The following is a 27,572-nucleotide window of genomic DNA, read 5'->3' as shown; positions in this document are numbered from 1 at the left end:
ACTTGCAGTAAACAGCTGGTTGCTATGTGATGGCGTTTAATAAGACGATGTCCCACCTCCCTGCAATCTGACCATACAGCTATAAACAGTGAGCTCCTGGAGTCTCAAGGACAGATAGATGTCTGATAATTACAATCATTTATTCATTTTCCTGGTGGCACAGTTGGTAAGCAATGGCCCTCTGACTAGACGGTATACAGTTGAAATCATATCATCAAATACACAGGCCACTGTTATGTGTCCCCGGCGTTTCAAGACGTTTCGCCAATATTGCCCTCTCCCTAGTCAACTTGATGCGAGACTCAAAATGACCATCCCTGGAAAAAGAGGCAATAATGGAACAGTAGAAAATATACCATTATATAACACTGGAAAAAAAGAAAACTTTATTTATTTATTTTTTATTTATTTATTTTATTTTTTATGTGTGAGTGAACTATGATTTCCATGGTCCAAATGTGGGCATATCATGTTAAATTTGCAGTATGTAACTTCCGCTGCCTGCTTGTCTCTTTGGAAATGTTGCAGCTCAGTCGGAAATGACAATGTGACATTAAACTGTTCTCAGTGGAGATAAGCACTGGCATGCTAACTGGCGAAGATCAGAGAGGCAAAACCACTCAGGTAATATATTTTTAAATGCAAGATTGATATTATATAAAACACCCTCTGTTATTTGTATGTATCCGCAGTGTTGCTCTAGAGACAGTAAAGTTTCCTCCAGAACTCTCTGCTCTCTGCTACATGCCACCTAAACAAATGTGTCAGGGTATTGTCCGCCTCTCTAACAGCCAGTCCAGACAGCCTGCATTAGCCCAATAACTCAAGTGTTTTTCAGACTCTTTGCTGTTTGCATATCTGAGTGTGACTGGCCTTACTCAACAGTATGTGACCAATGAATTCATATTCTCTTCTACACAATCCCACACTCCGGAGGTCAAGAGCGATCCGATTATCCTTGTGTGCTGCTGCTGATGTTTTGTGTCGGACTTTACTGAGTCACCACGGCAACCGCTCAATCAAGCTATGAAGGATGCTTCCTTCAATTCAGTGGAACAGCCTCTCTCAGTCTAAGTGCACAGTGAGAATATTGATGACTCTGAGGATATGATTTACATTGAACAACTCTGTGGCTACAGACATTTTAATGTTTGATATGACTGACTGGTCTGATAGTAGTCATTAAAGGTGCATTATGTAACTTTTCTGATGAATGATATGCCACCGTTTCCATGGAGATTTTATTAGCATAGAATGTTCCATAGAAAAACATTAAACTTGTTTATCTTCCAGAGACAAGCAGGTGACACCACAAAATTACATGTCAGATCTGTAGAGAGGTGGCCCCACTCACACTAAGAAAGCATATATTTTTTTGTTGTACTTGAATAAAGGCAAGATAGATATTTTAGGCTTGGTAACTAGTTTATTTAATAATCTAACTCTAACTCTCTATGAGACATTAATAAGCCTGAATCTTTATTAACAAACTATTCTTTCATTATTACAGAAGTCTTTGTTCATGCTTTATCGTTACTAATTATGTGTTGTTGTTATAACATGGTACCAAAAGATTCTCAATACTATTTTTAAATCAATAGAAACATGTTTTTATGTGCCTTTCAATCAATGAGTCAAAGCCATAGGTGTAAATTAATTGAGGGGTCTTGTTATTTCTTCAGTTTTCAACCTGAAGGTTATAATAAGGGGACTGTTTCCTGTAGCCACGAGGAATAATGTGTTTGACATTCAGTAAATTGTAATTGTAATATTACTTACCGTCTCTTGTGCATACAAAACATAGCACATGTAATGTAGGGCACTAGCACATTAGCAGACCTGGCTTCGGTTAGTCTAGTCAGCAACTGGTGTCTATCTCTCCCCTGTCAGTAACTAAAGCATGAGATTAACTCCCATGATTACACTATTATCCTGAAGAGCGTATTAGAACATGTGATACAAGGAACCAAGGAAATGCAAAGACAAAACAAACCCTACAGAATGGTTTATTATACATGCAACGTTTATTTGTCCAAACGGATATCTCACCATGGAGAGAATGTACTTGAATCCCACCTAACACTGTGATGTGTTAGAATTTGTAAGAACCAATGTTGTTTTCACACAAGGTTCTTTTCCAGCACCGTTTCAATATTTAATGTGATATGCAGATAGTGATAGTTGCCTTTATTTGAATAATATACAAAGTGAATAATGTAATCTGAGGAAAGCTGTGAAAGTCATGTTTTACTTGTGGAGTAATATGTGAGTTACAGGCCATGTTTCATTTTTAAGACAATTCATTTTACTTTTAGTGAGACCTTTGACTAAAAATATTTGAAGTTTTAGTCAACTGCTTCTTTAAAATTTGAGTCTAGTTTTAGATGATGAACATGCCGTGCTAATTTAGTCAGTTAAATCTGTAATAATTTTGATTAATCATAAAATATTTGTTTTGCATTGCTGGGGCGTGTACAGACATGCTCCTTGGTCGTGTTTGTTTATGGTCTGATTGTGACTCTGAGATTGAAAAGTTGAACTTGGATCTAGTTTCTGCTCATTCCTTCTTATTTTTTATTATTTCACAAAAATACTGATACTGTTAGTAACTGAATTTTTTTCTACATTTAGTCATAGTTTAAGTAAAAAAAAGTTGGTATTTTACAGTCATGGTTAATCACTAATCGAAGGAACTATGACATTGACGGAAAATGATGACAAAAATATTTTCAACAAAATTAACACGAAGAGTGATGACCTAAGCCAAGGCACTGGTCCTATTTCACAATGGTAAAGCGCCATGGACTTGGTCTATAGATCATGACTTTGAAGCACCATGTCCTCGTCTAAATACCAAAACAGCATGTTTAGTTAATAATATTATTTCTGTAGGATCTGAGTGTTGCCCTGATATTACCTCTATCGAAACTTATATATATAAAACGCTTAAAGTTTGGATATTTCCAACATAATCCATAACAGATTAGACCAATAATGTTTGATTGACAGGCACTGCATAACTGTTTGTTGTGTTTTCCAAATTTGCCCAAATATCTCATTATGTACTTAGAGATGCGATTTGGAGTGGTATAAGAACAGGTCCTGTCACAGAGCCATACCTTTCTTCCCCTGGATTGATGCCGATGGGTGCAGCTGAAATGATATTATGGCATTAATTATAGGACTATGGCAGATTAAATCCCCCCAAGCAATTTAGCAGAAAGTGTGTCGCTTAGCAACACCATCGCAGTTCAAAAGCTGCTGCCAAATGATAAACATTAATCATTAATTAATATTTCATTTCAAATATGGATTTATTGAACATCTGTGCTCTATCTGGAGCTTTAACTCTAGTGATTGGAACAGGATTTCCAAATTGAATAAGCCAATTGTAGTCTATGGTAGGCAATTTAAGGCTAAAAGTTCATTTTATTATTTATTAGAAACATATCTCTTCTTTCTTTTTAAAAGTGTATTTATTTATTTAGTGTAACATTACAAAGACAGTGCTGACAACACAAGTGGAGACAAAACAGAGCAAGAACCAAAAGAGTACACATATGAATGCAGGAGGGCAAGGGGAGAGGCTGGATACACATGTTTGAAAAACACTTAAGAAACCTTAGGACAATGTATAATGTTGTTTTATTCATTGTTTAAAAGCTAGGGACTGGCATGAATTTGCTTAGTGAACTTTTTGTGCACCTCAACAGATAGTCCATAAACTTACACCGAGGCACATAAAAGAGCCTCACATCACCACATCCTCCACAGTCATATCACCACATCCTCCACCGTAAACTGCTAAATATGCTATCAAACGTTAACTTAAATTAACATCTGTGGCCATTACATGTCCAGGTGAGTGCCACTGCCATGGGGAGTTTGCAATGAACAAACAAAAACCGAGTCCCTCAGACAGACTGGTCCCGCACTGAAGCCGGATCACCCCAGAAAGTCCCTCCAGTTCAGTTTTCACACAGCTTTCCTCCTGACTGCGCTGCGAGCTTCTTTCACTGACTTTGGCAAACATACACGGGCCTCACAGTTCTTAAACAGTCTATGGTGATAGCCTCCAGATTAAAATAGAAACCATAGCGGATTGGATTAGTTTTAATGCGCTGGTTCAGATCGTGTCATATTCTGGGCGCGCTGCCCCCGTTTATGTGGTGTGTCCGAAACACAATTAGCCCACATTTTATTAAGATTCCCTTTTAAACCGGGACTAAGTGTTAATGAAGCGGGCCACATGTTGATCTTTTAACAGGGCAGGCGTAAACGCCGGGTTAAAGACATATTTACGCATGTTGCTGCTCAATAATAGCCTGATAATAACAGCGTGTGAGCTATTAAGATTGCTCAATAACTTGTGTTTGTATCAAAATATTCAGTGACTATAATGTATTTATAAAGACAAATACTGTGCGGGATTTCTGCAGGTGGCTTTATTAATTTTCCATAAGCTCAAAATGAGCGCACCGTTCTTCTTCCCAAATCGCACTGAAATGAACTTCCTGCAGCTCCTACACGTTAAAAGTCCAGAAAAAGATTTTATTGTGACAGGTTGGATTACAGTTAGTAAAACCACCACTATAAGAGTGACTAACTAAGATCAAACCAACAGAAAAGGAAAGTTCCAAGTGGGTAACATAGGTGTTTACTAACTATCTATTTTGGAAATATTGCTTATCATATCTGGAGACCTCTCAGCTGCACATAAGACACCAGTTGCGCGCTCTCGCACAAACTTCCAGCAGCTGTAACACAGACCAGATCTCTCTCCGAGAGGACCAGGTCTGGCTCTTCTCTCATCACCAAAACCTCAGCCCAAGGCAGATGAAAAGGGACCGAGGGTTTTGGAGCTAAGGGTCCAGCAGAGCAAAGCGCGAGAGGAGGGAATCCCTCCAGTGCCTGCTGCTTCCTTTACCAAGAAACCCACACGCGCTCTCTGACGCAACTGCCCATTTTTGGAAACATGCGTCAATGGACCAAAGCAAGTGAGAAAAATACTGAAGTTCACAGTGAGCGCTGACGTCCGTGGCTCAAACACTTCTCTCAAATGGTCTTGCAGCCACTTTCGCGTCTCCCCGTTCTCCTGATAAGTCTCTAATGTCCGCTCGTACAATGCTGCTCATAACGGAGCATAGCTTTTTCTGAGCCTGAGCCGCTCTGAACCCCTCCCTGGCCGCGCGTCGCAACGCCCAGGCGTGACGTCAGTCGTGTCGTTGGTGTTGAAAAGCCGATGCATTTTGTTCATAGTGCCATTGAAGTGAGTCATCTCTAGGAAGTGTGGTGAAAAGGAAAAGAAAAAGTTCGTAGTGTTCCGAGCGCTCCGATCAGGCAGGCAGTTAAACGGAAAATAGTGAGCACACAAGAGGACAGTAGGTCTTAAAGCGCGCGTTTACCTGCGTGACTCACGGCAATTGTCTCCACTGGATCTGCAGCAGAAAGGTGTGCTGTAGACCTAAGGCTGAAGGGCGCACCTGAGAGGACCTTTAGGGTAGAGGAGGATAGTAAAGCACACTTTACAAGCAGACAAATACGCACTTGCACTGGCAATATCTTTAGCAGTTTGGTGCGTTTAAAGGCGAAGCTTGGCACTTTATTTCAACTCGTAACTTCTTTGGATATCCAAAACACAATTAACTGAAGTCAGAGGGATTTTCTTTTGTTTCTGGTGCCTTTAACTGTGAGGATTTAGGAAAAGGTTTCAGCGCTCAAACTGAAATCTTGCTCTTTCCTGGATCATGTACCAGGACTACCCCGGGAATTACGACACGTCGTCCCGCGGCAGCAGCACTTCTCCGGCCCAGCCTGAGTCCTTCACGAGCGGCAGCAGTACGATCGGCAGTCCGATCTCTACCTCCAACTACCAGGTGAGCCATTGCCCAATAGTCTCTGTGGAAACGGCGCTATACACACAGTTCATTAGCCTATAGTATACGTTTGTTAGACTTAAACACAATGCACTGACATGGGAAGAATATGGTTGAACCCACCGACAGTTCAGTCACTAATGCCTCAAGATCCAGTGTTCAGTTAATTAGCAGATATCCCCTGCTGATATTAAATGAGTCACTGGCAGTTTGTCGCTGTTAGAGTGTTTTATGCACTGGCTCCAAGTATTATTACGCGCACCTTTGACGCACACAAGTAGGAATGTTCTGGTCCATGTTAGAAAATTCTCCACGCATAATGCCACTCAATAGTCTATATTTAAAATTATAACTGTGAAGCTCAACTCTCGTCTTGGTTTTTTTTTTCGCATGCGTGAAGGCATGATTTTTATTTTTATTTTTTTATTTTTTTAAGAAATCAGTGTAATTGTCCTGAACTGATTTATTCTTGGAGGTAAATTTCATTTTGATCATGTAGGAAATGGCGAATTATGCATTTAGTGGAAGCACAATGGTACAAACATGTCTCCATCAGCTGTTGGAGGTTCAGTGGGTGTTTGGGAACTGATTGTGACATTTCAGTTATCTTACGCGTGTGCGCATTTCGGACTTACTGTCCTAAAATGTTCAGATGTGACAATTACATGCAATTACTGTTGACACAGGCTTTTTAGTCCGGGCTCCACACGTTTCACAAGACGCGCATAATGATTAGGAATGTGAGTAAACTTGTCATGAAAATCAAGATAGTGCCACGTTGTATTCACAATAAAGTCGTCCTTGTGTAAAGTGTTCTGCGGAAAGACATCATCACAGTCACGCAACATGACGGTAAACGACTTTTGGCCCGTATCTATTATTGCCCTCGTTCTCTGTAATCACACCCTGGCAGCCTGTTTCCCATTACAGCGGGTTGGAACATGACCTCTTCGTTAGGTTTTACACTCACGTATCACAACAAGCTTTCCGTTGGACCCCTTTAGACGCACGTTGGCATTCATTAGCGCAGTAGTGTTTATGTACAGGCACTGCTTTATTGATATTTATGATAAGTGAACGCTAATGCAGAGTAAGTACAGTGGGTTACTTTTCAAAACGCACGAGCAACACGGTTATTGCTTATTTGGAAGCAGAGTACACTTATTACAAAAGTGAGGTTGGGTAAAATTCCTCCCGCATAATTCTGGTGAACTGCCTTCCCTGTTCCAGCTGGCTGCTTCCCCCTTTACTGGAACTGAGCGCGTTTCGCATGTGCTTAACAAATCCCATACATAATGACTCACCAGATAAACAAAAGTTCCAAAAGGACTGCCGGGATGTCCGTCGGAAAGTCGGGAATATGGGGGATAAGGACGTGCGCAAATTACGCACATGGACAGACGGATGGTGGGCTCAATAGACATGACTCCAAAAGATACAAAAGTCAGTTCTATTTATAAATGCTCTTTATTAGGGACTTAGAAATGAGCAAAACATTTGTACCAAATAGTTTGGAATTGTAGAATACATCTACAAAAGATACCAAAATGTAATTTCATTGACTGCAGCAGTAATAAAGTAGTATACAATTGACATAGTTTTGTTTTGTAGTAAAAACAAGATTCTCAGGACACCTTGGGCTTTCCCACATGAATCACAGCGTGTGTCACCGCTCCACTCCAGGGGTTACATCCAGCACTGAATCATTACTACAAGCTCTCCAATCCAGAATATGCATCATTATCTGCCTGTTATTCTCTTGTATTGCACATCCTGACTTTTCCATGTCTCCTTTGCAGAAGTATAGAGTCGACATGCCCGGCTCGAACAGTGCCTTTATCCCCACCATCAATGCAATTACCACCAGCCAGGACCTGCAGTGGATGGTTCAGCCCACAGTGATCACCTCCATGTCCAACCCATACTCACGCTCGCACCCCTACAGCCACCACCTGACCAACGGCCCGGGACTGCTGGGGCACAACACTCTGGCACGGCCCGGGGTCATACGATCTATTGGTGATGCACGGAGACGCAAGAGAGATGAGCAGGTGAATTTTCAACCACAACTTTGACACAGATGTCTTTGTTTAATGCTGTTTTACTAGGACTGATCGGCTGCTCTTTTAATGGCCAAAAAACTATTTGATCAAAGTGGAAAACATTAATAAAATATACTCCCTTAAAAATACTTTAAACATTTTTTTTTGACCTATTTCAGGAATATAATGAAATATACGCATTAACTGTCTCCAAGTATAGAAGAGACCAAATCTGCTTTTTTTTTTTTTTTTTTTTAGCTCTTTAAATGCAAGACTCAATACAGAAACACGTAGTGAGTGATTTAAGGGACTTTTTGGAGAGTTAAAAGAGTATACACTGGAACAGATCAAAGCAGACATAAATAAACTGACAAATCTACACACTGGATACAGTAGTGACGTTTATTACAGATCATATGACATGTTGCATTGTGAGTAAACGGCAGTCCCAAACCAGTCCTAAACCAGTCCTAAACCAGTCCCAAACCAGTCCCAAACCAGTCCCAAACTGTCCAGCAAGTGATGTTTCTACCATAGTAAGAATTAAACTACACCTGTTGTTTATGCCCTTTATTCCAGATTACGCTTGTTTTCCTTTCTGTTTATTTAACACTACATTCCTGCCTTTGTCACCCTCAGCTCTCTCCTGAAGAAGAGGAGAAAAGGCGAGTGAGACGTGAGAGGAACAAGCTTGCTGCCGCCAAATGCCGCAACCGCCGACGAGAACTCACAGAAATGCTCCAAGGGGTAAGTATACAGTGACTTAGAGACACAAACATCTATCACGTAAACTATAGTAGCATTACCGAGTTTTAGCAAATTAATCTGTGCTGAAAAAAATGAGCAAAAGAGCAGTGAGGTTGTCTGGATTTCTTGATGACTGATTGGACTCCACGCCTTAAAGCTTACAACCTGCAGTACTGGTTGTGGCAGTGTGGGTCTGAGAGCCGTGATGACAGGCAGTGAAAAGCTTTTTGTCTGGAGCTGCAGCAGACAGAGGTAGGGCTGTCTCGCTGGCCCTCCCTAGCAGACACTAACGCCATCTAAATGGACTAATTAGCCACATTACAGTGAGGTTGTCAGAATTACAAGAACAGAAAGAAACCCAGGAGTGGAATTTTCTGTAGACAGCGGTCTATGGGATACTGTGATGGTTTAAAAACAGAGTAGATTGCTTATATGTGAAAATATGTTATCTAATATGTTATCTAATCAAACAGCAGCATTTGCTTCAATAAAATTCCCTTAAAGGAAATAGGAATTGTCCTTATATGGCCTGTTATTGGTGTCAGCAAGTCTGTATTCTCCCTCTGGCTCCTTCAAAACAACTTCCTCATACCTTTGCTCACGAGTCAAAGTTCTCAGACAACAGTTCGTTTGCCCTTATCTGCTCAGCATGTCTACACAGTCTGCTGACAACAAAAGCAACTGAAACAAAAATAGGTGCTCAACTCAAATGAACAACTTTACTGACTCGCTGCTGTATTTGAGCCAAAGTAGATCTTGGTGTCAGATTTTATGTAGTTATGTGAATTTTACTATTGTAAGTAAATACTGCCCTCATGTGGCAAGATTGTGGTGCTGACAGTGGGCTGTGTAAAACATTGTAAGTCCATACCTTACAAAATATTTTCAGCTTTTTGTTTAAAAATTAATTAAAATAAATAAATAATAAAATGAACCACACAACATTAATGATAATAGCAATAAGTAGGTGCTTCCAAAAAACTTATATATTTATTTATAAATATATATCATTGTGGTTCAAGTGGATCTACTTTATTTTTGTGGTAAATACAAATAGTTGGTCCTGTCTTGTGCCGTATGCTATAAATCATCTGTCATATGTCACAGATAAAAATTGAATAGAGATTTAAAAAGTGAATTAAAATACATTGTAGTGTATGTACAATATTAATTTTATTACATAGATCAACTGTAAAAAATTTTCTTATGTTTATCAGGAGACTGAAAAACTAGAGGAGGAGAAAGCCGACCTCCAGAAAGAGATTGAGACACTGCAGAAAGAGAAGGACAAGCTGGAGTTTATGCTGGTCGCCCATAACCCCGTGTGCAAACTACCCATCGACGACCGCCACCAGACCAACGGGCACCACCCCTCACACCACCAGCCCCAACAGCCCCAGCAGTGTACCCCCCTACCCCTCACCATGCGCCCCTCCATGCCCCCCAGAGCCTCCATGAACCAGGTGGTCGTCAAACAAGAACCAGAAGACAGCGAGGACAAACATCCGCAGCGCTCCGTCATCAAGCCGATCTGTCTCGGGGTGGGCGCTGGTCTATACTGCTCGGATGGAGACAGCCTGAATACCCCCGTGGTGGCTGCTTCTACCCCGGCCCAAACCCCAAACAACGCGCCAAGCCTCATCTTCACCTACCCCAGCATGATGGAGCCGGAGAGCCCCTCACCATCCTCTGAGTCTTGCTCAAAGGCACACCGTCGGAGCTCTAGCAGCGGGGATCAGTCCTCAGACTCGCTCAACTCTCCCACTCTCTTGGCACTCTAAAAACACTGTGATCCAACCCTTTATATCCAGTGTCTTTTAACAACAAGAGCACATAATAATAATAAAAGCATCCGGACCAAGCTGACCGAGCTGTGTTACAACCACCAAGGGCTAAGATGCGCGATTCTTTCAACTTTTTACAATGTGCGTGTAACAGTCCCATACAGTGTCAATCTCTTTTTTGCCATTTCAAACAAGAGTGTCAAATTGTTTACTGGGCATAAACATACACTATGCCAACAATATGGACTGACTACGAATTTATATTTTTGACAATTTATGAGAAAAAAAAGCCATGTGGTCGACACTTGCACTCCGCCAAGACGAATCAACAACGAGGTCAGACAGAAGATATAGACTTTTCTTTTCAAATCAGGAATTAAACATTTCTTGACATCTTTAATTGTATTTATGGCTTGTGATATATTTTATGGCGTGTTTTTTTGTTCAGAAATTGTCCTCTCCTTTATCTATAAAAATGGCCGTCCGCGTGGCGATGCGTTGCTAAGGAAACAAGCCAACTTTAAATCACAGACGCCCCTTTTTGTCGCAGTGGCTTGACTTTACATTAGTATTGATGTGACTTCTCTTCGGTGATTCTGTACATGTTGATGTGTCTTTTTACATTGATGTCAGGGATTTTGATGCTAAAGGATCGTCGGGCCAGCCAGTTTTGCGGTACGTTGTCAAAATCATCAACATTTTGGACAAAACTTTGAAAGATTTTGTTTGTTTTACTGTTCCCAACTGCAGATCAGGTTTTCAATGCTTTGTATGACACATGTAATCCTGTTGTCCATCATCTTGTCTACAAAAGAGGGATTTTAAACATTTTAAAACTTTTTGTTCCACATATGAAAAAGCCACTGTGGGCTAGACTGTCGCCAGCTGCCAATGATGTCAACCCTGTTTATGCTGTGTTTGTAAATCTGTCATTTTGAGTCAAGAATTATACCGATTTTGGGGCGTGTGAAGATTTGCCAACATTGAGGTACTTAGTGGACACTTTTAGATAAGCCATATGGGCCAAATAAGTATTTTTCCCTCACATTTACCTAGATGAGGTGGACACTTTCTGCAGCAGGCCTGAGATTGAAGTTTTGAAGTTCTGCGAAGCACTTCTTAAATACTTTCTACTAATGTTTAAAGGGAAATGGGGTTTTCAATGCAGTGCACTGAGGAGGACAATATTTGTGACTATTTTATATTGCTTACTTCGTACATTCCTGTGATAGTGGGGCCATCATCTTTGCTTGTCTTTTGTTGCGCTGGAAGCAGGAAAAGTGACAAATCAACAACTGCTGCTGTTTGGGAAGACGTCGGCCATATTGAGGGGTGATTTCTGATGGATGAAAACCAAAAACAGTGACGTGTGTGGTTGTGTGTGTGCGTGAATGTACAAGAAGCCTCCAATAGAGACACATAGGAAAGCCATTTACTGTAGATCTTCTGATGTACTTGTCATCTACTGTCTGTCACTTGTTTTCAACTCTTAACTGATTTCCAAATGCTTTAACTGTTTAAAATGATTGAAAATGGATAAAAACAGCAATATGTATAGCAGTGTTTGTTAATTTAAATGAATAATAATAATAATAAATCATTTTCATCTTGGAATTAGGTGTTTATGTGTTTCCTTGGACTCTATTCTATTTCTCAATTAATTCAAACATTTCAAAATCATAACAGTTCAGGTATCCCGAAAGTTATGGTATTATTTAACATGTGTGTGGGCCCTCAGAATCTAAAAATGAAAACACGCCCAGCTGTAGCCCACTTATTTTCAGTCAAATCCATTTGACCATTCTAGAAAGAATCAGGAGCAGTTTGTCCAAACCCACTTATAAAAATATAAGCCTAAAATACACAATTGTTTAACAGGCCTTTTATAGGCATTCTGCCTGGACTCTCTCTAAATCTAATTTTTAGTGATTTGGGCTTCAGCTGTGAAAAGGGAATTATCAAATCCCAGCAAATGCTCACTCTACTGTATACCAGACCATCCAGCTTTATGGCTCATCATATTTACCCCAACAAGTTTAGGCAGGATTTAAAATGTGATTTTCCTGTATGCTGAGCTTGTTACCACGTATAATTAGAGCAGATCGGACAGCAGAGAGCAAAACTACATAACCTCAGCTCCTCAAAGAGCCCACACATGTGTTTGTACTCCAAAGGGTTCAGCTTCAGTTTGAAGCGGGAGGCAGTTTTTTTTTTTATTATTATTCATTACAATAAAATCCACTTTTCCCCCCCAAACATATATCCTTCTATTTTTAATAATATATGTGTCAATAACTACATGCGAACATAGCCTATATACACACGCTGTATCACTGCCCCCTAGTGTGGACTGCTATTATTACAGTGGCACAAATGTCCCATAATGCATCCACTCAACTCACTGTCTCTGAATGCCACAAGATGAGGCTTGGTCAGTGACAGTGTCCGTGGCCTTTAAAGAATACATTAGTAACATTGGTAGATCATTATTTGCAATCTTTGATATTGTTTTATAATAAAAAATAAAAAAAAGACAGGCCCATTGACGCCTTGTTCATAACTGCAGAGCTGAGAGAACATCTTAATAGAGGCATTTCACCACTACAAGCAGCAGAGTTTAAATTAGATGTTTTTAATTGTTGAAAAATGGCTATGACATGAACCTTACATGACCTGGAGCTCGTAACTAAATACAGAGCAGTGGGCGGGGACAGGGGGTAGGTGAGCCCAGTGCAGGGAAAGTATATTTTCATGGAAAGTTTACATATGAAATAAACTTTTAAGGATTTGACAGTACAAACTGACGGTACGAAAGTCAAATGTCATTATTACTTTTTTTGTGTGTGTTCTAATAAATTCAACCTGTTAATTTTAATTTTAAAGTTTATATGAAGTTTAATGAAGATAAATGTAGACCTACTATTTCTATCTCTTTGTCAGTGTCAGTTTTTCTTTAATAATTTGAAGGTTAAATGCTGTAATTGTTTTTGATTGAGTTAGAAAACATATTAAGGGTAGATTATAATACGTCTATGGACCTACAGGGGACAAGAAAGTTCTAATAAATTGGCATCAAAATTCAAAAAGTCAAAATTTCAAAAAGTGTCCCAGATTATTCAAATTCACTCTATCCTAATCTATATTGTAATATTGTAAACCTACCACGAGATGGCAGCACAGGCAAAGGAATTTAACAATAGGCCTAATGAAAGAATACAATTAAACTAGAATAAGCTATAAATGTGAAGTTGAAATTATTAATGTAGGTGTGAAAGAAAACCATCAGACCACCATTTTCTCATCCGCCAGATCTTCTCCCTTTCAACAAAAAATATCGGTATGACAGCGTAGAATTCAGTTCCATCTTTTTCCATTGCAGAAAGAAAAATCAATGAGAAAACCTGATCCCTGCTCTTCTGAGTGTTTACGGATGCAGCTTTGTCCTGACAATGCAAATTCATTTTATCTTGTGGAAAAATGTAGAGTGATCCCATTTGTAAGATATCAATGGTTGAAATGACATTAGGTACAATATGAAATGAAACCTTTGTTAAACTGCAGCTGAGTGAGGCAATGCTACAGAGACATGAGGACAAATGTGATCCATGTCTTTGGTAGGTGACCTGCAGTAGTTACATACTTTGTGAAACAGCAAAACAAGGATAGTACGTTCTGTTTTAGTTTAACGCATGTCAAGAAAAACATTATGGCAACCTCTTGGTACTCACAATATAGGGTGATCACACGTCCCTTTTTACCTGGGACAGTCCCAGTTTTGATCCTTGTGTCCCCTGTCCCAGTAGATGTATCCAAAACCAATGATTTTTTCCCCAGTTTTACACAAGAAATGTCCCAAATGTTCCTATTTTTGATTAACCTGATCCTTGCAGTAAAGAGGGCCATATATTACCATTTGTTTAGCTAAAATACAGAAAACCAGGCTTGAAAATGAACATAAGACAAAACATGAACTAACAGAAGTCCCTCAGATTATGACTGACCCAAAGTGAGTCGAGAATGGACAATGATATGCTCTTTTCACAATTTTAAGTATATCAACCATCCCAACCCGGGTGTGTCACATTTTTGACATTTGAAAACTTGTAATGACCTTGATTAACATAGACCTTCTGTGTTACTGACCTCATTTGATTTGGGAAGATAGACTTTTGACCAAGAACTGCAGTTGTGGAAATGCTCAGTTCAATGTGAATGGACAATGTAAACAGTATGCAAGTAATGCCTTATTTCGGTGTTTTCTTTTATGTCATTATTTAATTCAAAAATACTTTCATTTTTTTAGTTTCTGCCTCTTGCTTCTAACAAACCGTTTTGCAATGCCCACTTGATACCTAATATATCCTAAGGCAACAGGTGCAACAAGCAGATAACCACTTTAATGCACAATAAAATGGCCAGAATGTTATGCCTCATCGTTCTAATCTTTGGCTTGGTTCTTATTATTGACATACATTTTGGTGCATGCATGAATCACAATTTGGCTGAATAAGCAGAGAGGACCACACAGGGTAATTATAGAGTTGATTGATTTCTTATCTCTCGAAACAACAAAATCTAATAGCAACTGGAATGGACTGGCCTAAGCATTAAAGAGATGTACGCATATAGAAGTGGATCTCCAGCTGCACACTGCACTCGTCTCCTCTGCAGAGTAAAAACTAAGTTCATTGTTAGAGTGCAAGAAATATTCTTAGATCAATGTGATACCAGTGATGTAAGCATATAGAGTTACATCTGTAGGTAAGACTTTACACAAGGTAAGAGGAAACCTGCCTTTTCTTAAGGGTCTTACAAATGAAGCCACATATCTCTAGTCTACACTTATCAGACAGAATGATATCATACAAAAGTGAAAGTTAGGAAATGGGTTGTTTGATTGACTATAAAAATGTATTTTACCTCTACATGTATTTTTCAGATATTTTTACATACTGTCTAAGCCCTGTGTAAGTCAATTAATGTAAGAGAGAAGTGTTATGATGAAGATGCTTGTAGTATTTGTATTTCAAGATATATTTATAGTTTATAATTTTGTTTATAGTTAAGAAGTCCAAAGACATGTACTTTATTTCATGTTTAGTCTGTTAAAGACTTAACAGAGCCCAAATAGTGTTGGGTTAGAGTATTACCTAAAAAAACTGCAGTTCTCAATAGTTATTCTAAGATATTAAGATATTATAAAGCTCATTGACTATGCACTAGCTACGTGACGCAAAGTGTGTAGTGTGTGAACAGAAACCTGGCTGCCCTTCACTCGTGGGGCCATTTTGCTGATGGTGACTTTCCGTTCTAGAGCCGTAGTGATGAACTGAATCATGGTATGTCTTTGAGCAAGGACATCAGAGGACAAAAGTACTACTGCAGTTGTACAGAGTTCTGCTGACTTATGTTGGTGCCTTAAAGCTACTTATTAATTTTTAGATCATTGAAAAATAGCTGGCTATAAAACCATAATTTATAGTGTATTCTCTCTGGGGAGGGCATTATGTGCTATTATGTGCTAATGCTGTGGAGGGCAGTCCTGATAGCAGCCTGGTACTATTGACTGGTGCAGTCTTATCTCTATGTGAGATAACAATGCAACACACAGATAAAGTTGATGAGAGTAACTGCATAAAATATTTACAAAGACATTCAAGCACAGCAATGCACACAGATGGAATATAAGAAACGATGTAACAAAATAAAAAAAAGAAAGTTAACCTTAGTTATGCTCATGGTCAAGTCAATATGATGACTGTGTGGTTTAAAACTAAGTCCAGAAGGTGCTGCGACAGAACAGTGTATTCAGCACCTTCATTGAATCCTTTATTGACTTTAAGTGGCACATTGATTAAGTACTCTTTACATTGATAATCTCACTACCAGCAGGGTGTTTTCCTATTGAACAGAATAATTATGAGCCACAAAATACAATGAAGATGTTACAGAGGGACATGCTTGTCGATATCAGAGCCCACTGCAGTGATGCAGGCAGTAGGAGCACACTGGGGAAGACCTTTTATGTGGGGAAGAGGTTACAGATAATTGTGTTTGGGTAAATTTATTGCCCATGCAATTATTGGCCTAAATGAATAGACTCTGCCATGCATTACCCTTCTTGAGTTATTCTTGTAAAGGTCTAAAATAATTTGTTTTCACAGTACGTTGTCGGATAAGGTCAAGTTGTTTTTGCTTTTCATAAAACTTAGAAAACTTCTGAAAGATGTTAGTAATAGGAAGGGCCACAATCAGAAGTCCACAGATGATGCAAAGAGTTCCTATGATTTTCCCTGGAAAAGTGACAGGGAAGGTGTCTCCATAGCCCACAGTGGTCATGCTGATGGTGGCCCACCACCAGCCCACAGGCATGGTCTGCAGAGTGGACTCCTCCGTCTCTTTCTCCACAAAGTACACCAGAGCAGAGAACATGGAGATGCCTACAGACAGGAAGAGCACCAGCAGACCCACCTCCCGGGAGCTGTGTCTAAGTGTGGCGCCAAGAGAGCGAAGGCCCGCTGAGTGTCGTGCCAGTTTCAGAATACGAAAGACACGCATCAACCTCAGGATCTGAACTACTTTGCCAAGGTTCTCCAGCTCTGTGCTCTCCCCTTCATCCATCATGTCAAACACTATGGTGACATAGAAGGGCAAGACTGACAACAAGTCAATCATATTAAGAGGGCTGCACAGAAACATTTTGGCCGAAGGAGCAACGACCAAACGAAGAACAAACTCAGCAGAGAAGAACAGAACGCAGACGTTCTCAATGACAGTCAGCACTGGGTTTTCAATCTCTCGTTCATTTTCATCCAGCTCATGGAAGTCAGGCATGCTGTGCACACACATGGCTATTATGGACAGGAGCACAGCACTCAAAGAGACCACAGCCACTGATTTGGCTAAAGTGCTGTGTCCAGGGTCCTCCAGATGAATCCAGATGTTTCTACGCGTGTCCCCACACCAGGAGCCCTCGTACAAGTCCATATTATCCTCTGAGACAGACAGCTGCACACTAGAGGAGTCTGAGCCCCCCACACTCTGCTCCTCACTGTCCCAACCTTTGTCTCCCACCGCCTCCAGCAGCTCCAGGAACTTATCACTGCAACAGCAGTCCAGGTGACGTTCCTTTATGCCCCAGTACTCGATCTCCTGAACAAAGGACACCACACACAGACCGTCCACCAGGTGCATTTTCCCTGTCACATAAAAGTTTAACACATAACAGAAAAAGAGAGGGTTTCTGTCAAAGTAGTACTCCATGTCTGAGGGGCTGAAGTCATCACACAGCTCCAGGATGGCCTCCTGTGAGCTGCAGCACAGGAGACGTCCCAGGCGCGTCTGGGGAAACTTTTTCAACATGTGGGGGTCCATCCTCTGTTTGAACCCTCCAACATTGACGTTGAGATAACAGTCATCCCTGCTGTGAGCCATATGTCCATACATCTGTCCATACAGCATAGTGGAGGCATCAGTGAGAGGAGGTTTCCTGGACACAATAGCAGACACTGATTAGTACACCCTGAACATGGTGTTTACAGTATGTACGACTTCTCACCACAGGATCACCTTACATGGAGGTTTCTGTGTGACTTTGAAACAGAATGAGATGTATGCAATGGTATCTCTGACTCTGCATGTTTTATTTTAGTAGACAAGAAATGGAGCAAAAGGATGAAATCTCAAACCTTTACCTCAACAGATCCCACTGTATAGTGAATTGTTTATCCTACTTTATTGACTTCAGGCGTGCACAGATCATTCAATTCATTTAAATTAGGAGCCACATTTAAACATGTTAAGAGACAATGAAGTCAAACTAAGACATTGAAAACGCAGGATCATCACTGCTTGTCTAACCGGTCGGTATAGAATTACTCAAGGTAAATAAGCTATAGCGTTTCAAACTGTGCTCATGCAAAGTAAGAGGACACAGTTCTTCTAAATTCGCTGTTAAAAGTAACAATATACTATAATTTTTCGTAACAGAGCACGTTTATTTATTATATAGTTTACCTTAAATTGTGGTCAACTTTGTCCAAATAAAAACATCCAAACGTGTGTAAAAGCTGCCGTGGAAAGATGCCTCGACTTTCTCATTGTTCAGGTCCAGTGTCCACTCTGCAAGTGCTCTGTCCACTCTGCAAGTGCTCTGTCCGACTCTGGAGCCTTTGGACCAAGAAGTAAAAAAAACGCTCCGCTCCAGACAGCCGAAACCCTATGCGAAATGTGCCACACTTTTCCAAAAACAAGGGGCCAGTGTGCGTGCGTTAGTGCGCTCAGTTTACAGCGTTAGCAGGTCAGTCGTGCCACATTAATTACTGTGAATATTTAATGCTTTTTCTAGGTAAAGGTTAACCATTGGTGGAAGCGACGCCAGCCTTGGATGCTGCTTTAACATGCTGTTTTTACAGAACATTAAATACATTTATCATCGTTTTTAAATAAAATAAAATAAAGTTAGTAATAAATAACCTACACAATGTAATAAAAATAAATAAAATAAAAAAAACTTAAATCCATCAATCCCATATATTTGATAAAAGGGGATTAGCCAATTAAAGTCATAAATCACTCAAAGGTCAAGGCGGTTGCAGAGACTTGCAATGCAATTTGTAAACAGTAGATGGCAGTAGAGAAGTAGCTTTCAGTGGTACAATAAGACGTTTATTCATTACAATACAATGATAAACAATATAAAACACAGTAGGAAAATAAAGACACAAAAATAACTTTGCAACAGCTGATAACTTTTTTTTAGTAATTGTATGGCTAGTTATTTTATTCAAATGTTCTAAGCTGTGTAATTTGTGATAAATAATTTGATTACAATGAAAGTCTATGCATTTAGGGTGTGACACAGTGGGCAGCAGGTGTATTTACTAATCTCTTGATCTAAAGCACAGTGTTTACAAACACTGCAGATCCACTGGGAATGCTGGATGGGGAGACCTGTCACAATACAGGTGGGTAACCGGCTCTCGCTTCTGAAAAGGAGAATGAAAGAAGGATTCAGTCATATTTCTTTTCACGATATTGAATAACTGAATGTGACGTGAGCCAAAAAAAGGATTTACCCCTCTAAAAGGTTGTCCATGTACACCGTGTCGAGGGGCCGGTTATCTTTGGGGGTGTGTTTGGTGAAGATCTCCAGAGCCAGGTCCTCATAGGCCTGTCTCTGCTCAGCACTTAGGCTCTCCAGAGACTCCAGTTTGATGAAGGCCTGGGAGCAGGTGCCAAACGCCCGGTTTGCAGAGGCACAGATTGCCAGGAGGGAGTAGATCTCTACAGAGGGGATGATGTCCTCATATTCACGGAGGTGCAGCGCTTTAATATGGAAAGACATGTTACATGTGTTGTATACAGACCAACATGATGAAAGCACAATGAAGTAAATAGTTTGTTTATTCAAACCATTTACCAGGCATGTATGCAAACAAGACACAAAAATACAAGTATGCCCGGTCTCTAATTTGCCTTAGTTGTAGCACCTCTGTTTCTCTAAAAATCTATAAACAATTTGTCCATTTCGATACCTGTCCGCATTGCGTTGTCTGTGTAGCCATCATAAAGCTGTCTTTGTGCAAGCAGGAAAAAGTGGTATGCTTCTGCGCCCCGCCAGGCATTATCCACAATACAGTTATCTAAAGTGGACGCATCTTCATCCAAAAGCCCAGCAAGGGCAAATGTGGCCTAGTTTGCAATAAGGATTTATCAACATTTTATCAGATCAAAATATGAGTAAAGGGTAAAGTAATAAAACAAAGCTGACCTCAGATTTCTTGCCCTTTCCATGCTGTGTCGTCTTCACTTGTTCATGGTAATCTTCAACGAGACGAGCTGCTAATACATAGAGTTTTTTCACCCTCAGGGGATGAGCCCTTTTCTTGGCCTCTTCATCTGCAATCTGTAAACAGAACATAATCAGTACAATGGCAAACTGCTGTTCAAAATGCTGTATTCAAGAACAGTAACATACTTTAAACATGAGCTTTGCTGCTTCAAGAAAATGGTGGGCTTTTCGATACAGCTCTACTGCCTCTAGGGTTTTATTCTTCTCCAGAAGATGTGACGTGTATTTGGAAAGAAGAGATTTGATTTCTTTCATGTTGTAACTTCGAGCAAGGTCCACCGCTTTATTCCACTATAAGAAAGAATAATAATGTTGACTTCATTATATTATTTAAGGATTTATTTCAAAGAAGCATAAAGTAGGCTTGGTGAATTTTATGTGTTTATACTGTCACGAGTGCTTTTGGATTGTTCGGTCATCTCAAACCTGGTTCAGATGCACACAGGTGTCCACAGCAGCTTTGGGCTGGTTGCACTTCAGATATGCATTGACAGCTTGCTCACACATTCCCACTGTAGCAAACATCTGTCCAATGTCCTGCAATTCAAATACATACAAGGATTACAAAGGATTTAAAGCAATGTATAGTCAAGAACTACTTTGGTTTGGTTTGTATATAACAAATAACAAAAAGAATTGCAAAATTGCTAAACCATTACACCACTAAAACATGGTGGACATGGACATATACACAGGGAAATATATAGTTCTGTGAAGGGTTATGCAAGGTTTGGCAGATATTGTTTTAACATATTATTACAATGGTCTTGTTGTTCCCTAATCTTGATGTAAACTTGTCAGATGGAGATTATCATTACACAATATTCTTTTGGTGGTACGAGCTGTACTGTCTGAGATTGTTGTAAGTTACTTAATATTTTACAGCCAATGCATTTGCTATGTCACATCCAAATAAACTTACAGGCAAAAGTTTGTGATTATCTGGTAGCTGGTTGCTTAGCTGCTCAAGACCATCATAATCCTCCAACATGTAGTAGCACTCTGCCAGTCGCTCCTGGTTACGGCCCTGGAGGTAGTACTGAACTGCATTCACCCTAAAAACACAGACACTTAGAACATCATACAGGAATTACAAGAATCTACAACTTAAATATAATACCATTTTTGTCTGTCAGCAAAATAATCTCCTATTGCATTGTAAGCCTGTACGAGCAGAGCATCATCACTGTCTCCCGAGCCACTTTTGAGCAGTTGAAGAACTCTGAACCAATCTCCTAGTTTGATCCTGAGGCTGATGGCAAGATCCCTACAAAATATACAAACATACATGCAGTAAATAATGCAACAGTTTAATTATGAAATCTTAAATATGTAATATTGAACTATAACATAAGGTCATTTTATATTTTGTTCATTGTAAATTGCAATATTGATCTTTTTATTTTTGAAAAGTGACATGACATTTTGCTGTCTTACATTTACCACTTGGATCTTAATTTGCCGAATAATTGCAAATAAGTATAGGGTTGAGGGCGGGGATAGAGGGTAGATAAAAACAGGAATTTTCTGAGAACTCCAGTCTTGAATGCAAAACAATACAGAATTACTCAAATATGCATGACTCTATCAAAATACAGCTAACATTGATCGAACACCATTATAATGTGGTTAAAAACTCTAGTTGACAGTTAGATTTAGCATAAACTGACCCCTTTAAGTCTGGATGGTTGAGTTAGTGTTTTTTTACCTGCGGTCCATGTCCAGGTACATGCGCTCAGCCTCCTCAAAGCGGCTGAAGTATGCGGCCACCTCCGCCTGCTTCATGGGCTCGCTCTTCAGGTTCCTGAGGCGCTTCACAAACTCAATGCCCTGGTAGTCTTTACAGCGAACAAAGGCCTGCTCCGCCGTCTTCAAATCCAGTTTCTGAAGGGCTGCCTCAGCAAGTAGACGCCTGGGTTCATAACATATGATTTTGTGTTTAATGTACTGTATAATGATGTAAAGAGGAAGTCATGGCAAAAGTAAAAATATACTTGACTAAAATGAACAGATGAATTTATACAAATTCATGTGTACATTCTGATTCTCAATAACACATTTGTGCACCAGTTTGGCAAACAATAATAATAATACTTATTCCCAAGCATTCAAAGTTTCTTTACAATTTCATGCATCTCCCAAAACCTAATAATAGTGGTGGTGAGCTGCAGCCACAGTCACACTGAGGCTGCCACACCACATTCATATACATACACTGGGTGATGTATCTTGCCCCATAACACAACAACAATATGCACTGGTTGGAGCAGGGACCTCCAACTTTTAGTTTAGTGGTTCAGTAACAAAGTCAAACTGACCACAATAATCAAACAAAGATTTTGGAAAAAATAAAATATTGTTTACCAAAGTCTTGGGTGAGGATTGTCCTCAATAAACTGGGAAGCATCTTCAATGCCAACTTTTTCAATAAGAGCACGGCTGTCTCTCAAAGATCTGATTTCAAAGTTTATCAGGTTATCTTTGTTGGGCCTCTCTGGATCCTGTGAAAAGATACATTTGAGTGATCTATCACAGTATGACAAAAAAAAAAAAATACACAATAGTTTTAGACTTTACCTTCATGATTTCATCAAGCAGCACAGACTTGATCTCAAGGTCTTCAAAGTTGCAGATGTACCCAGATGTTTGGATAGGTTCCTTGTTATAACAGAACAGTAACTAAATTATTTAGACCAGGAGCAATATTATACTCAAATATCCAGTAAAGCACTTACCTCTGGATCCAGATTTCTGAAGACATACATTCTGGTCTTCTCCATCATGGCAAATAGATCGGGGTTGTCTTTGGCCCACTTCATATCCCACACGTCCTTTCGCTCAAATTTGGAAGGATCTCCGACAGAACCGGGGTCACGTGCATCTTCCCTCATGTTTCGTGCATCGAGGTCGAGTAAAGTCAACACACCAGCAATGTCGATAATAGCCAAGCGACTAAAGGAAGGATCATTTTACCATTTGACAAAGTTGCAGAAGAATTATTGAAAAGAATTTCATGCTTCCTAACAAACCTGGAATTGCAGTTCATAGAGAGATAGTAGGCTCTGTTATTCAAAGTGTATTTCTGCACAAGACCAACTTGTGGCAGGTTGTATCGGTGAATAACTCCAGATTCGCGACCCTATCAATAAACACACAATCAATAACACTCAATTAACTAATAGTTTTTTGTAGATTTATATATAAAAAAGACAATTGTGCTTACAATTATCAGTGTCTTATCTGAGGCCGAAATAGCACAAATGGGATCTTGCGTTGACTGGAAAAAAGGCATTTTGTTATTTTATGGTGCGTGGCAATACATTTTAAATCTGTGTAAGTTAATAATATTCCTATAAATACTCACTGAAAATGCTTTTGTAAAATCTGGACCACCATCAGAAGTTGTGGATGGTTTGTTGTCAATGTGATAAACTCTGAGGGCAAAAAGAAATGGCATATAAATAGGTTGAATTCACTTGATGTCAACATTTTAAACTGCCCATAGTGTAAGCAAATGTGCAGATATTTCGGTATGGTTTATGGTTAATATTGCTGTAATTTCTGGGCCTATCCATATGAAACGGTCTGTCTGCACACATGAATGAAAGGGAAATTACTTCTTTACTATCAATGCATATACACAGAATTGTTCTCCTCCTGAGCTACAGTATTAATATGACAAATTTATGGACCCAAACTGTGACAACAAAAATGTTAAAGTTCAACATTAGTGCACTTCAGCTATAGTTTTAAAAGCCCCTTCTACTCTCTGTAAGATATTATGGCTTCAATATTTAGACCGTTGTGAGTGAAGGGAACCTATAGAAGGTAGATGAAGTGATAGGGGATTCTGATGAAGGTGCGAGGACAGCCCTGGCAGTACATGAGTTCTTGGTCAGCCTGTCTGGAACCTCAGTGACATCTGCGTGTCAGTGCCTACTCCCAAATCCACAAGGCTAATTCAGTTTCCTTGTATGGGCTGCTAATGTTTTTCTTTTTAATACAAGCATTAAAATATAGCTTGTCTTACTAAATCTGCACTGAAAGACCCACCTCTCACGCCCCTCCTTCTTTGTCCTGGTGACTTGGTTGATTTCCAGTGCAGTTAATTTCTTTGCCACTCTGTACTGCCACAAGTAGAAAGCCTCTTTGGATGCGGCGATCACATGGGTTTTGGTCATTGTCACATAAAGTGGATCTAACCATAAAAAAGACAGATTAAATGCATGAAACCTTCCATCCATCCATATAAAACAGACAGACCCCTAAAGAGACATACGGTTGACCTCATGCTAATTTTGCACACAGCCCCTATTTACTGTAAGCCACTCCTACTTCAAATCTAAAGACTTTGAAGCATCTTGGCCTGGCTTCTTCTTCAAACAGTGGACTATTTAAGCCAGAATATTACATATCTGTGACATACTGTAAAAAACTGCCCAGTGGTTACATTCTATTTGCATTATGATGTGGTTACTGTGGGAAGAAGAGTCATAACAACCAACCAACATTACACACAACGCTCTATACAGACAGTGTGAAATCTCATATTGACATGAAATATAGCACTAGGTCTGGCCATTTATGCAAACATGTGGGGGCAGACAGGTATTTGATACAGGGTTAAATCATATAAACATCAGATGGATACAGAAATGTAATCTTACCAATGTCAATGTATTTTGAATCCAGTGGTGTTCCAATTGAGTTGTAAAGAATCAAGACAAACTGAAAAAATTCAAATATGAAAAGTGTCTACTTATTTATTATAACAAGAAGTCATTAGCAAATTATTACACAATGTTGACAATTATACTGGCCTATTTAGTAATTACCCTAGAATTAGTCCCAGGTTCAGCTTCAGCATCCTCCTGCAATAAAGAAACAATAAAACAAGCCAATAATGTTTTCTTATCTTTGTAATTGTATCATTCATTAGTTTTTTCTGTACTTGCTGTTTGTACCTGAGGTTGGCTGTCATCGGCTTTACTGGCTAGAATGCAGAAGTCTCCAGATGTGGTAATGGACATCAGGCTCTTGACATATTTGACAAATTTCTCGTTGTTTTTTGTGTCCCAGAACACTACACAGTACTCTTGTCTTTCTGGTTTTGTGTAGGCATACACCACTGTGCTGCTACAATAGCCCCACTAATAGAACACAGAATTAGTATCAGAAGTCAGAAACTAGAACCCGGCCCCGGATAAGCGGAAGAAAATGGATGGATGGAAGTCAGAAACTAGCCTTGGACATCTATAATATAATATTTTAAAGTGATTTACTTTATAATCTGGTCGTATGTTTGCAAAATAAATGTAGGAGTCCACAGCCAAGGCAATACGCAGCCCCCCTCCTTCCCAGGCAACTCCTGTCATCTGCTTCCCAGGGACCTTCAGTGTCCGAAGATGCTGTATGAAAAAAGTTCAAGAGTACAGTAGTACTGTATTTTGTATATTTTCATGATTCACAAAACAAGGCTAATGATCTGATAGGCTTACTGCACCAAATGGTGTGTAAAACTGAACCACATTCAATTCTTTATCCATATTTGCTGTTCTGAGACATCCAGCTACAGCCAAGACACTGCCACAATGGTTCCACTGGATACTGACCACGTTCATCATAGTGTCAATGAACACTGGATCTACAGCGAGAGGAAAGAGAGTTACTGCATACAACCACATGATTCATATATTTTAGCTGTTAAAATGATCTTACGTTCATCATTCTCATAGCGCATAATCTGACATTTTCCGTTGTCAAAACAGATCGCCAAGCAGGGACAGTCAGGTTCAACGTAACCCCCTGTTCCTGCATACCAGTGGATTCCTGCTATACTTACAGCCCCAGTTGTATTCGTCAGACAAGAGATAGTCATTTTCATCTGAAAATCATAAATACAATATTGCCATAATCCACACATTTCTGAAAATGGATATAATAATATAGTTAGATTAAATAAACATAAAATCATAGAACTCACAATGAAGTTTCCTTGATTGTCATAGATTTGGACTTCTCCATTGGCCATGCCAAACAAAAGAATCTTGCTGTCAGGAGACCAAGCTACATGAGCAAGTTGATTTCCCTTTAATTCCTTTCCCCAAATGCGGTTACCTACATAAAAATATAATATAATATATATAATAACATTACATAATATTAACTGCATTATAAACTGGTTACCATCTACAGATCCTACTATCACTGCTCCATCTTCATACACAATGCAAATCTTCTGACCATCTGCGTTCCAGCTCATACTCCTTACCACTGACTTGTTTCTGTTGTTGATCATCTCTTCATACCAAGCACCTGTGGCAGAGATACCCAGTATATAGACAAATAGAAATAGAAAAGGTGCATCTTGCAAACATACACAAGTCACCTTTATATAGCATCCACACAATGATGAGGCCATTCTGGTCACTGGTGGTCAGTTTCTCATATTGTTCATTCCATGTAACCACTTGTACAGCACCTAAATGTACCATTTAAAATATGTTAGATGTTTTACCAAAGAGTGGCTGAACCTTCGGCATGGAATAGTTTCGCTAACTCACCACTGTGCCCATCTAAACCTTGGTTCATCGACAGATTGCTGGGTGCAGCAAGACCTTTAAGTCTGGCATCATCTGTAGAATTGTAAGAATAAATAAACCAGTACTATATATAAATCAGTTCTAGAGATTGATCATTATTGAAGGAGTAATCAATCTCTAATGCTGATTTCTTACAATAAGGTACCAGAACAAAACCAACTGGTTAATTAAAAATTTAGAGAGGCATTGTTTAAATAACCCTCAAATCTCAATCATATCGATGTTGCATAACAGGCGATAGTGTGTGAAGTAGCCAATGGTATAATATATATATATATATATATATATATATATATATATATATATATATATATATATATATATATATATATATATATATATATATATATATATATATATATATATATATATAGGCATTTGTACTGATACAAAACACTTGATATCGAAGCTCAAACAATGTTCGGAGCCTATTTCTTACCTGTTTGACTGTCTAACTTGACGACTCTGAGAAGACCATCATCTCCTCCACAAGCAATGAAACCTTGGTCTTTGTTCCAAGATACACATTTTAGATTAATGTGGTTTGGTATGGCAATCTACATGACAACAAGTATAAGTGTTAACGCTGTATTTTGGTTAGCTAGCTAATCTTAAATATCGTAACAAAATGCCTTTGGAAAGTAAAAAGTAAGTAACGTTAACTCACC

General features: G+C 39.3%; 3 protein-coding genes across 3 annotated transcripts in view; 1 reads left to right on the top strand and 2 right to left on the bottom strand.

The window, feature by feature from the left end:
- The first annotated feature begins 4,925 nt into the window (after positions 1-4,925).
- fosl2 (FOS like 2, AP-1 transcription factor subunit) lies at positions 4,926-12,063 on the top strand. The gene is made up of 4 exons (XM_033987858.2): positions 4,926-5,876; positions 7,676-7,927; positions 8,558-8,665; positions 9,883-12,063. The coding sequence occupies exons 1-4, from the start codon at positions 5,748-5,750 to the stop codon at positions 10,444-10,446; spliced, it is 1,053 nt and encodes a 350-aa protein (XP_033843749.1). The 5' UTR covers positions 4,926-5,747; the 3' UTR covers positions 10,447-12,063.
- Positions 12,064-16,560: 4,497 nt separating this feature from the next.
- Positions 16,561-18,505, bottom strand: LOC117390907 (potassium voltage-gated channel subfamily S member 3-like). Its single transcript, XM_033988712.2, has 2 exons — positions 18,466-18,505; positions 16,561-17,938 (listed from the first exon to the last, which is right to left on the bottom strand). Exon 2 carries the CDS (start codon positions 17,908-17,910, stop codon positions 16,576-16,578), a length of 1,335 nt encoding a protein of 444 aa, XP_033844603.2. The 5' UTR covers positions 17,911-17,938; positions 18,466-18,505; the 3' UTR covers positions 16,561-16,575.
- Positions 18,506-19,097: 592 nt separating this feature from the next.
- The window catches only part of wdr35 (WD repeat domain 35), an 8,787-nt gene continuing 312 nt past the window's right edge, over positions 19,098-27,572 (bottom strand). Inside the window, exons 1-28 of the mRNA XM_033988415.2 lie at position 27,572; positions 27,344-27,461; positions 26,866-26,937; positions 26,691-26,783; positions 26,489-26,617; positions 26,286-26,419; positions 26,021-26,186; positions 25,801-25,946; positions 25,585-25,710; positions 25,267-25,452; positions 25,138-25,173; positions 24,970-25,030; positions 24,356-24,500; positions 23,667-23,736; positions 23,526-23,579; positions 23,332-23,441; positions 23,038-23,254; positions 22,880-22,960; positions 22,667-22,803; positions 22,011-22,214; positions 21,423-21,569; positions 21,225-21,357; positions 20,729-20,839; positions 20,429-20,593; positions 20,222-20,356; positions 19,986-20,142; positions 19,527-19,776; positions 19,098-19,436 (exon numbers count right to left, since the gene is read on the bottom strand). The exon at position 27,572 is cut by the window's right edge and continues 312 nt beyond it. Of these exons, the coding sequence (XP_033844306.1) occupies positions 19,289-19,436; positions 19,527-19,776; positions 19,986-20,142; positions 20,222-20,356; positions 20,429-20,593; positions 20,729-20,839; positions 21,225-21,357; positions 21,423-21,569; positions 22,011-22,214; positions 22,667-22,803; positions 22,880-22,960; positions 23,038-23,254; positions 23,332-23,441; positions 23,526-23,579; positions 23,667-23,736; positions 24,356-24,500; positions 24,970-25,030; positions 25,138-25,173; positions 25,267-25,452; positions 25,585-25,710; positions 25,801-25,946; positions 26,021-26,186; positions 26,286-26,419; positions 26,489-26,617; positions 26,691-26,783; positions 26,866-26,937; positions 27,344-27,461; position 27,572 (3,532 nt within the window). The 3' untranslated portion in view covers positions 19,098-19,288. The remainder of the gene's footprint in view (positions 19,437-19,526; positions 19,777-19,985; positions 20,143-20,221; positions 20,357-20,428; positions 20,594-20,728; positions 20,840-21,224; positions 21,358-21,422; positions 21,570-22,010; positions 22,215-22,666; positions 22,804-22,879; positions 22,961-23,037; positions 23,255-23,331; positions 23,442-23,525; positions 23,580-23,666; positions 23,737-24,355; positions 24,501-24,969; positions 25,031-25,137; positions 25,174-25,266; positions 25,453-25,584; positions 25,711-25,800; positions 25,947-26,020; positions 26,187-26,285; positions 26,420-26,488; positions 26,618-26,690; positions 26,784-26,865; positions 26,938-27,343; positions 27,462-27,571) is intronic.

This window comes from Periophthalmus magnuspinnatus, chromosome 22, assembly GCF_009829125.3.
Source record: "Periophthalmus magnuspinnatus isolate fPerMag1 chromosome 22, fPerMag1.2.pri, whole genome shotgun sequence".
Classification (NCBI taxonomy): domain Eukaryota; kingdom Metazoa; phylum Chordata; class Actinopteri; order Gobiiformes; family Gobiidae; genus Periophthalmus; species Periophthalmus magnuspinnatus.
This window is presented reverse-complemented; position numbering and strand designations above follow the sequence as displayed.

What these genes read in the sequence shown, in the direction of transcription:
- LOC117390907 (XM_033988712.2), bottom strand. Translation starts at nt 17,910, where the DNA reads ATGCTGTATGGACAGATGTATGGACATATGGCTCACAGCAGGGATGAC.
- fosl2 (XM_033987858.2), top strand. Translation starts at nt 5,748, where the DNA reads ATGTACCAGGACTACCCCGGGAATTACGACACGTCGTCCCGCGGCAGC. An exon ending in TCTCTACCTCCAACTACCAG is followed by an intron (nt 5,877 to 7,675) that starts GTGAGCCATTGC and finishes TCTCCTTTGCAG; the next exon opens with AAGTATAGAGTCGACATGCC. An exon ending in TCACAGAAATGCTCCAAGGG is followed by an intron (nt 8,666 to 9,882) that starts GTAAGTATACAG and finishes TATGTTTATCAG; the next exon opens with GAGACTGAAAAACTAGAGGA.